Source organism: Monodon monoceros, unplaced genomic scaffold, assembly GCF_005190385.1.
Source record: "Monodon monoceros isolate NGI ecotype Baffin Bay Population unplaced genomic scaffold, NGI_Narwhal_1 Super_Scaffold_18, whole genome shotgun sequence".
Lineage (NCBI taxonomy): Eukaryota > Metazoa > Chordata > Mammalia > Artiodactyla > Monodontidae > Monodon > Monodon monoceros.
The window spans coordinates 807668-818077 of NW_021703774.1; the positions used below are offsets into that span (position 1 = coordinate 807668).

Sequence of the window (10410 nt, forward strand, 5' to 3'; positions counted from 1 at the left end):
CGTTCTCCATCCTCCCACAGGGTCACTGGGAAGCATCCTGAAACCTACTCTGATGGAGCCCCCACCCCAGGTGCTTCTCAAACTGTGCATCTGGTGGTGGGGTTTCAGGCGGAGTCCGGAGTCCGTGGTGGGGCTGAGGAAAGAGGCGCAGGAAGCCAGGCTCCAGATCCTGGTCTCAGGCCCTTATAGGCTGTTTCTTCACCCTGCACAGCCTCGGTTTCCCCGCCTAGGAGAGGAGGGTCCATCCTGCCTCACAGGCCTGCTGGGAGGCTGGCGGGGGTTTGTTCTTTGAGATCTCGTGGGCTCCGCAGTCCTGGGTGACTCTTCCCTCCCGGGCCCCCCGCACGCAGCCCGGTGGCAAGGCAGATGCTCAGTGAGAGGAGGGATGAGTGACCCCTCACCCAGTAGGTGCTGCTTAGGGGGCAGCTGTCGACACTGAGCTCACGTTCTCACCGCACGCTGTGTGCCTTTGGGCTAGTCGCCTGCCTCCTCTGAGCCTCAGTTTCCCCATCTATGAAATAGGGCTTGTTCACCTGGGTCTAGTGTCCTGTCCCTCAGTCATTGGGATTGGTTACGATGCAGGACTCACCGGCTCACCTAGGGACAGTTTTTCCTGAAAAGAGGTCAGTTTCGGGAAGACTCTGTGAAGAGGTGTTGCACAGATGAATCCCTCCACAGGGAGAGGGGTCGGGCCGGGACAAGGCTGCCGGGCAAGGGCAGCTCTTCGGCACCCTGGGTTAATTAGCTATGCCCAGCACAGAGGGCACCCATATTCCAGGGTGTATGGGTGTCCTTGATATGTTGTACACCAACTGGGCTAAAAGAGGTCTTGAGGTGAGAAAATCTGATGCTTCCAAGTGTGTATCAGGGGGCTCTGGTCCCAGGCCCTCATGGTGGAGGCGGCTGGCAGGAACCCACATCCAGGTATGACCCCCCATCACCTGTTTATTGATTGACAGCCTCAAGGAGCCATCGTTTTGCAGGTAGAGGGGCTGCAGGACGAGCTCCTAGTCCGGGAGCAGTAGGTGGGGGGCAGGCACTTCCACCCAGGCTGAGGACTTCCTGCTTACGGGCCACAGGGCCCTGCGTGGCAGTGACGATGGTGGCTGCGGGGACCCACGGTTCTGCCTCCACAGACTGTGGTCCAGTGGGGAGCTGGCTCAGCACAGCCAGATCTTTTGGTTAAAGAGAAGCCACCATCCCGTTATTGTGTAAAAATTGTTCTGATTTTAAATTTATTTACTTACTTTTGGCTGCGTTACGTCTTCGTTGCTGCGCAGGCTTTCTCTAGTTGCGGCGAGTGGGGGCCACTCTCCTTTGGGGTGTGTGGGCTTCTCATTGCGGTGGCTGCTCTTGTTGCGGAGCATGGGCTGTAGGCGCGGGCTTCAGTAGTTGTGGCACATGGGCTTCAGTAGTTGTGGCACGCGGGCTCAGTACTTGTGGCTCGTGGGTTCTAGAGCCCAGGCTCAGTAATTGTGGCACACGGGCTTCAGTAGTTGTGGCACGCGGGCTCAGTAGTTGTGGCTCACGGGCTCTAGAGCACAGGCTCAGTAATTGTGGCACACGGGCTTCAGTAGTTGTGGCACGTGGGCTCAGTAGTTGTGGCACACGGGCTTAGTTGCTCCGCAGCATGTGGGATCTTCCCGGACCAGGGCTCGAACCCATGTCCCCTGCATTGGCAGGCGGATTCCCAACCACTGCGCCACCAGGGAAGCCCAATTGTTCTGATTTTAAAGAGTTGGCCACGTATTCCTGGTTTTCTGCTGCTGCAGGTGCACCTGTAGCAGGAGGCCTGGTGGGCGGCTCAGCGGCTCTGACGGGCAGGGATGCTGCCCTCAGGGGTCCCTCAGGGCCCCATGAATGCCCAGCTCTGCTGTCGCCACTTGGGAGTGGTTCATAATTTTTAACAACGGGGCTGAGTTTTCATTTTGCATTGGGCCCGACTTGGGGGCAGGCCGGAGCCCACCTGGCGGGGAGAAGGGGAGCAGAACCGCTTCAGAGAGGCGGGGGGAGGTGAGCTGATAACTCAGGGGCTGGCGGTTTCGTCCACTGCAGGGGGCGCGCTGAGGCCGTGTGTGTGTGTGTGTGTGTGTGTGTGTGTGTGTGTGTGTGTGTCTGTGTGCGAGTGTGAGGCTGGGGGGCCTGAGTGCGTGTGTGCCCAGGGGGAGGGGGCGGCCGGGCAGGGAGAGGCAGGGAGAGGCACAGGGCAGCCAAGCAAATATTTATCGAGCGCCTTCTCTGTGCCAGGCGCTGCGGAGGCACTGAGATGAGTAAGCCCGGCCTTGCCCAGAGGCCCCACAGCTCCTGAGGGTGAAAGGGTGTAAACAGAGCGAAAGGAATCGAAGACAGGGAAAGCTCGGCTCCCCCGCGTGCGAGAGGGGAGCTGAAGGGGCGGAGTCGCCCCTCCCCCGCAGGCACGCCCCGAGGGGCTCCCTCACCTGCCAGGCAGCCCCCCGACCCCACGGGGGCAGTAAGAGGTGGGCCACGCCCCTGAGTCCAGCCGGCGGAGAGGTGGGGACGGGCAGGGCTGCCAGGGCTGCCAGGGCTGCCGGGCCCTGCAGTGTCCTGGGGAGGGGGGCGGGGGGCGGGGTTGCAGTGTTGGGACGGAGACACTGAGGACCACGCCCCCTAGGAGGGAGCGAGGCCCCGCCCCCTGTCGCCCCCAAGCGCCGGCAGGAGTCCAGGCTCCGCCGACCTTGGACCAGCCTCCTGCCCCAGCCGGGACACGGGGACGCCCAGTCCCCTCCGAGGGCTGTGGTGCGGAAGGAATGAGATAAAGGATGAGGAAAGCACCTCATAAACTGAAAACGGCAGGACAAAGGTCGGCGCGCCGTGCGGGCACTGCTGCCTCGGGCCCTTTGGCACGGGATGAAGGGCTGGGCGGCGGGGAGCTCTCCTCCCCAGCAGACCCTCCGGGCCGCGTCTCACCGCCGGTGCCTCCGGGCTGAAGAAGCTGATGGAGGCGGAGGGTCCTGGGCGGGCTTGGGGTCCTGGAGGTGTGCTCTGGTCCCGGGGCTCCTGCCCACTCTCAGAAGGGACTCAGGCAACGTGGGTGACCCTCTGGGGGCGCGAGGACCCCAGATAACGCGGGCGGAGAGGTGAGCACAGCGCCCGCACTTGGTCATTTTCAAGAAATGAGGCGACTATTAGGCCAGGACCCCCGATAAAGCAGCCGCGGGGAAGTGAGGACTGCTCCTAGCCCCCAGGCCCTGTCCTCCTGAGTGAGCCCCATGCACACACGTGCACACGCACACACCAGCACGCACCTGTTTTTCTCAGATGCCTTTCTTACCCGCATCCCTTTGGTGAATAATCTGAGCTTTCTAAGACAGCTAAACAGCCTTGCAAACGCACAAAATGGCTTTTTAAAGTGCTCCCCGGAACTCGAGGCCTCAGACTTAAGGAACTCCGCTCTGGGAGACGTTCTGCACAAGGACCCCCCACCTACAGCCCCACCTGAACCCGGAGGTGTCATTCTGTGCAGACGGAGCAGCACCTTCTGGAGTCTGCAGAGGACACCGTCAGAGGAGCCCCAGCCCTGGAGAAGCCTCTGGGGAGACGGCAGGGAGCACGGCTGAGTCCCCGGGGAGCCGAGCCTCCCTCTGCGTCTGTGACCCGGGCTGTCAGTCTCCGTCGTGGGGAGGGGGCCGCGCGGCGGCAGCGGTGTCCGCGGTGCCACGTAGACCAGGCCAGGCGTTCCTCCTCCCCCGAGTCCTCAAGCACTCATCTCGCTTTGTTTGCTTTTCCCTCCGCAAGATCATAACTCCGATTCCACGTCCAACAACGAAAGCTTGGATTCATCTTACAGATACTCAGCTTGCAGCCAGCTTGGCTGGAATGCACATCTACTCCACAAGGCCAGACACGCAATTCCAGACTCCTTAGTGGACGCCAGGGCACGGCGGCCTGACAGTGGGGCAGCGGGCTGCAGAGGCCTGGCTCGGCCCAGGTCGCCCCGCTGGTGCCTCGTGGCGGCAGGACAGCCCAAGCTCCAGGGAAGGATCACCCGTACCCTCACTCTCCCCCAACCTCAGCCTCCACCTTCACCTGCAGCCGGCAGACCCCTGCCCTGGTCCCCTTTCCCAGCCCCATTGCCCACATCCGGGCCAGAGCTCTAGACTTTAGTATACAGGTAGCTAAGACAAAGGTTAGAAAAAGCCCAGAAGGCACTTTATTGGAGGTCTCTGCCCCCATTCACAGGAGGAGGGAGCCAGGAGCCCCGTCCCAAGGGTCCCAGCACCGCCCTGCTCCTAACTGGTCCACAGAGGGCCTAGAACAGTCAGTGTGGCCACCAGCACCTGGTGAGGGAGGGGCGGGAGGGGAACGTCTTAGAAAAAATAGATCTCTATGTACATATCTGTATTTATAGCACATAAATTACGGAGTGCTCTGACCCCCGCCCGCGGAGTCCAAGCACTGAGTGGGGAGGGGGAAGCCAGTCCAGAAAGAGGGGGCCCTCTCAGGGCCCAGGGCCCCCAGCCTTCTCAGCCCGCTCCGGCCTCTGTAGGAGGTGTCCGCCACTGGGGTCTGATCGGGTCTGACGCGGCCCAGACAGAAGGAGCCGCGAGCACAGCTACAGCCAGCACACAAGTGGCCTCAAACACCAGGCTTGTAATTCCAAGAGGAGAACAGAGAGCAGAGGCCACTTGCCCCAGATGCCAGGACGACGGCCGACAGGAGCCAGAGCCTCAGCTTCTCTCCACGGCGCAGGGCGCATGCCCAGGCGTCCTGGTGGTCCCCTCCAGGGGCTGCAGCCTCACGTCCGAGCTTTGGTCGCAGGGCCGATCCGACCCTCAGTTCCTATGCCCGGCCACTTCCTCCTCCTTCCAGCCGCTGGAGTTTTTGCCGAACTTGTAGACAAGCCGCCGGCCGTCCACCCGCTCCAGGATCTCCCGTTTGTAGTAGTACCTGAGGGGAGAAGGGTGGTCAGAGGTGCCCAGGCAGGGGCCCGCCTGCCAGGAATCCTCAGGTGACCTGCCCTGCTGGGCTGCAGCCCGGCCGACCTGGGCCCGAGCCACTTCCTGCACGGAGGAGCCTCTGCTCCTTCGCCCTGCTCTGTCCTGAGCACCGGGCCATGCCCTGGCTTCTGTGTGGCTTTCGCCTCTGTCCTGGGCCTATCACGAAGCCACGTGATTTTAGGGTTGAGAAAACCTTAGCGATGGTCTGCGAGGAAACCAAGGTCCAGAGACAGGCAACTTAATGGCTTCAATGGTGTGGGCCTCGGCTACTGCCCTTTTTACCACCAAGGGCCTTTCTTAGGACGAGCCTTGCAGGCGACACAAAGAAATGCTGTCAGACCGAATTCAGCGTGTGCTGCGGGCCAGCCAGGCTCCCACAGAGTCCACGATGTGGCCAGACCCCGTGGTTCCTCGCTGCACGGGACTCACAGCCGCCGGAAGGGGGAGGTTCCGACGGTGCCCGCGCCGCGCTGCCCGGGACTCACAGCCGCCGGAAGGGGGAGGTTGCGACGGTGCCGGCGCCGCGCCGCCCGCTCACCTCATGGCCCGGCTCAGCTTCTCGTAGGTCATGCTGCTGTTCTTCTTCTTCTGGCCCCAGAGCTGGGCCACGGCCTCTGAGCGCAGGAACTTGAAGACGCCCTCTTGCCGGTTCTCCCACTTCATGAGGCCCTCGTTGAGCTCCGGGTGGATGAGGATGTCGCGGATGAACTCCCATAGGTGGGTGCCTCTGGGGGCTGCAAGGCCAGGCTCCATCAGTCAGCGGCCCAGGCGACCCCTGACCCCCACGACCGCTGCCCATCCCGGCGCACAGCCTACTGGCGGCTGCCTCCCTCCTGGCCTCCCCCACGGGACAGCCGGGGAAGCTCCAGGAAGACCACGTCTTGCACGGCACAGAGGTTTAACTCGCTCAGGTACTGATCAAATGTCTGGCTGGGATACAAGAGCGGTTGAGACATGGGACCGCATTGAGGGTCTCACTGTTTCGAGGGGTCACGGTAAAAAAGCAGATACAGCACAAGGTGGTGAGAGCTCAGCAGGTGCAGGACCACAGAGCTGGCCCTGGCCTGGGACACAAGGGGACAGCTTCCTGGGAAGAATGACCCGAAGAAGCAAACAGGCCCAGTGCGTGTGGGAGGGGTGCATGTGCAGATGAGAAGGAGCTGCGGGGGCCCACCCGGTGGCTCTGGCGGCAGGAGCCCACGCAAGGGCCAAGGCCAGGGGGCAGGGACTTGGTGGGTGGAAGGGCTACCCCTGCATGGCCCTCGGTGGATGGGCCGTCCAGCGGCTGAGCCACTGTCCCTGCCTGAGCCTGCCCAGCACCCGCCAGCAAGTGTGTCCCTCAGGCAGGACGAGGGGTGGGCAGGAAGCCTGGACCTCAGCCCCCCCCTTCCTACAGCCCCCGTGGCTCCACCGCCACATGCACCATGAAGGACCAGCCAGGCCCTGCCACCGGGCAGTGACCACGCGCACCCTGGCCCCGTGCACAGGAACATGTAGAGGGCCCAGCTCAGGAGAGAGGACCCACCGGCCCCACCACGGCCCCCAGCCGTGCAGGGTCCCCCTCACCATGCACGGCCCCCCAGCCGTGCAGGGCCCCCCGACCGTGCAGGGCCCCCTCTCACCCTGCTTGCTCTTCTTGCCCTCAAGACACTCCCGGGAGTCTTTACTCAGCTTTCGGGGCCGGCCCCGTTTCCGCTTCCCATGCTTAAGATCCCCCTTCTTGTAGTCGGGAAAGCCGTCTGTGGGGAGAGGTGGAAGGTCAGGAGAGGGAGGGATGGGGGCTGCTGGGGGACGACCCCCCTCCAGGAAAACCCTGAGGGGGTGGGGGCAGGGGGCCAGCCCCTGAGCACTGCCAGAGGAACACCCACGGGGACCAGGAGGTTCCCTCCGCTCACCCCCAGAGAAGAGCTTGCTGTCCAGGGCGTCCAGGTCCACGTCGCTTCCACCGGAGTCTGAGGCCTGGGGGCTCTGAGAAGCGCCAGTCCCTGGAGGGGCGGGCTAGAGTGAGCCCCTTCCGGTCCTCCCAGAAAGCCTGGGGTCTAGTGCGGGGCGCCAGTGCTCAGGGCATCTGGGGAGGGGAGGCTGTGGGCAGATGCCCGAGGGCTCACCTGCGGTGGAGACGTCAGAGCTGCCCGGGGAGGGGGCCCCCGTGCCAAAGCTGCCCGGGTAGAAGGGGCTGGCCTGTCTGCAGTCCTCAAGCATCTCCTGGGCAAAGGGGCTTCCCTGGTCTGGGGGGAGGTGAGAGTTCAGAGGGGGCCCTGACTCTCCCAGCTGGGGGTGTGGGGCAGAGAGGGGACAGGACAGGCTGGGGGGGTTGAGAGAAGGGGCTCTCACCCAAGGGGCCCTGGTCCCCCAGGGGTTCCAGAAGCGCCATGCTGTCCTTCTCCAGAAGCTCCATGATCCAGCTGAGCTCGTCGGGGAAGCTGGAAGCTGATGAGAAGGGGGTCAGAGCCTAGGGGTCTCCCCTCCCCTCCCTGGGGCTCTCTCCCTGGTGGTGCCCTCGGGCCAGTCCCCAGACCAGCCTCCCTAACTGAGGAGGGGGCGGGCAGGAGGCGGGCTCCCCTCCAGGACTCACTGAGGTCCCACAGCTGGGCGTAGAGCTGGTCCCCCAGGGGCCCGAAGACCAGGCGCAGCTCCTCAGGGGCGCAGCGGCAGAGCGCAGCCCCGTCCATGTCACAGCGCGAGAGGTCAATGGTGCTGGCGTCATACTTGTGCTTCTCCACTTGGTAGCTGATCCAGTCCAGGACCTGGGCCTTGGACCAGAGCTGGGGCTGCTCTCCCAACCAGCTGGCCTTCTCTGCAAGGGGCCGGCACAGTGACGGGTCAGCCTCCTTTTGGGGCCAGCTGGGGATTCCGGGGGTCCCGCCTAGACTCTCAGAGCACCCAGCCAGGAGCAGGGCGGGCGGTGGTGCTCACAACACCCCGGCCAGCACCCCCGCCAGGCGCAGCCCCCAAATCCTAACACCCCAGCTTCTTACAGCTCACCCCAGCCCTCCCCCTGCCCGATCCCCCACTTGTCCCAGGCTCTTAGGCGGATGTCTCCCCCTCCCCAAACGCCCAGCCCCTCCTGAGACCCACCTGTGCCCTCCAGGGGCACCTGCGGGCTGCTGAGCGCCAGCACCAGGTCATCGGCCCCGAAGGCGGCGGCAGGGGGAACAGAGGCCAGATTGGGGTCATCCGAGCTGTACATCGTACTGAAGTAGTTGCTAAAAACGTTGCTAATCTCACAGGTTGCAGCCATGAGGCTACCTGGGAAGGGAGGGCAAGGCCGGTGAGAGCCAGGGGACCAAGGGCGTGAAGGTCAACATCTCGTAGGACACCCTCTCCTCAAGACGGGCTCCAGGGTCTCAGAGCCCGGGGGACGGAGGGTGTGCTGGTGGGGGGGGGCACAAGGCCCCCCGCTGGGCTCCCTCCTCTGCTCTCCTGGGCCCACGAGTGGGACCTGCAGTCGTGGCCACTCTGTCCTTTGCAGGGACAGGCTCTCGGGCCCTCAGGACACCGCCCAGCCCTGCAACTCCTGCTTGGGCAGGCTCAGAACCAAGCTCCACCGGCCCCTCCCCAATCCCCCCGGGGCCAGGCGGGGGAATGTGACAGGCAGGGGTCCTACCTTGGCGGCCGAGGGTGTGGCAGGCGGGTTTAGGGGCAGCAGGCGGAGGAAATCCAGGGGGAAAGCTCCGCCAGGTAGCGCTGACACGCAGGCCACGCTAAGTAGAAGCTCCGAGCTCCGCCCGCGCCCGGGCCTTTATAGGCACCCGCGGTAACCTGAGCTGGTGGCTCATTGGTCGAGGGGATTTCCTGGCCTTTAGACTGGGCTCCTGGCCCCAGGTGATTTGCATATTTTGTGCCACTTGGCCGGGATCCAGGCCGGCGGTGCTGGGAAATCAGGCCCGGCTGGTTTAATGATTGTCAGGGTCTGTCATCCCGCACCCTCTGGGGTTGGGCGCAGGGCAGTGGCCTGGGCGGGTGGCAGGTGGACGCTGGGTGGGCATCTACACTTTCGGCCACCCTTTGGCTCAGGAAATTCCTCTGGGGGGCCAAGCCAAGGATGGGCTGAAGGGGGGAGGGGCGGGGAATCTGGGTCAGAACTGGGTCAGGAAGGCTCTTGGCCCCCAAACGTCTGCGGGTCTGAGGACAAGGGGGCCTAGCAGGGAGGGAAGATACGGAGGTTTGGGGATCTTTCCCATGACGCCCGGGATTCAGGCTGGAAGGCTCTCCAGACACCAGGCAACGTTCACGGCCTGCCAGCCTTGCCCAGGGCCCCAGCGTCCCCAGCGTCCCCAGCCACAGGGCCACTGCTGGCACCCACTTAGTTGGCAACGTCTTGGCATCCTTTGCCTGCCGGACGCCATCCAAGCATCAGAGCCGCTGCAGCCCCCTCTGGAGGACCTGGCTCTGCTCCAAAGAACTTACCCGGCCCCTGGCAGAGCCCACTGCCTGGGGCTGCCGAGGGAGGGGCCGGACCCACGTGGACATGTTTACCCCTCTATCTATCTGGCCTTCATCTGATCGCCACGCACACGGCTCAGCGGCACCTACCTGCTGCCCTCTAGCGTCAGAGGCCCGGCTACCTGGGCTGGCTCAGCGCTCATCAGGGGCCAGGCCACGTTAGCAGGGCTCTGTCTAACCCTTGTGAGAATCCTCAGGATGCGTGGTGATCCCCATCTTACCGACGAGCAGGTGGCAGCTCGAGGGTTGAAGACTTGCCCAGGCCACGCGGAGCTAGTTAAGTGGGGCTGAGGTTTAAATCCCCCAACTGGCGCTCCTTCCAGAGGCCCTCACCCTCCCTGTGGGCAAGGCAACCCCTCCTACCCGGGTCCCCTCCACGATCTCAGCCCTAACCACAAGGGCCGTGTCCCGCAGACCACAGAGACCTGCGTAGGGACGGCACAGGCTGGCGAGGGGGCACAGACGGGTCCTGGGGCCTCTTCCGTTTCCCATCCATGAAGACAAGGCCCTTTGGACTTACTGACCCCTCAGATCTTTATGCATCAAAGATGCAGCATCTGAGCATCTCTTTCCCCTCCTCCTTGGTTAATGCCAAGGTCCTGGGAGGCCCGGCCTCAAGGGAAAGGCCACGCCCCAGCCCCCCTTCCTTTAACCCTCTGTAGGACTAAGAGGTTTGTCTCAGGAATCTGCCTCTCGTCCGGGGTCTGACACTGCTGGGTGCCCCGCAGAGCAGAGGGCGTTAAGGTCCAGGGTCCCTCCCACGGGCCACGGTGGGGAGCCGAGCTCTGGGGCAGCAGCTCCCCAGCCCTTCAGGGGCCTCCCCCACAGCCCGAGGCACGCCCTCTACCCTGTCCCTCGCCCTGGAATGTGGGAGAACCAGCTCCAGCTCCAGACGGCTCACGTGCTCCCCGCCAGCCCTCCGAGAGCACCTGGCTGGGAGAGGGCTGTGGCGGGGGCAGGAGAGGCGCTGTCGCAGGCCCACCTGGCGGGACAGCGGGGGACACAG

General features: G+C 63.9%; 1 protein-coding gene across 2 annotated transcripts; it reads right to left on the bottom strand.

Annotated features, from left to right (window-relative positions):
- Positions 1-4165: 4165 nt before the first annotated feature.
- Positions 4166-8661, bottom strand: ELF3 (E74 like ETS transcription factor 3). Of its 2 annotated transcripts, XM_029227124.1 has the most exons (9): positions 8566-8661; positions 8037-8207; positions 7534-7755; positions 7293-7388; positions 7067-7186; positions 6854-6943; positions 6581-6697; positions 5497-5692; positions 4166-4908 (listed from the first exon to the last, which is right to left on the bottom strand). In XM_029227124.1, the coding sequence occupies exons 2-9, from the start codon at positions 8197-8199 to the stop codon at positions 4794-4796; spliced, it is 1119 nt and encodes a 372-aa protein (XP_029082957.1). In that variant the 5' UTR covers positions 8200-8207; positions 8566-8661; the 3' UTR covers positions 4166-4793. The 2 variants fall into 2 exon arrangements, with proteins under 2 accessions (XP_029082957.1, XP_029082958.1); XM_029227125.1 differs by lacking the exon at positions 7067-7186.
- Between the last annotated feature and the right edge of the window lie 1749 nt (positions 8662-10410).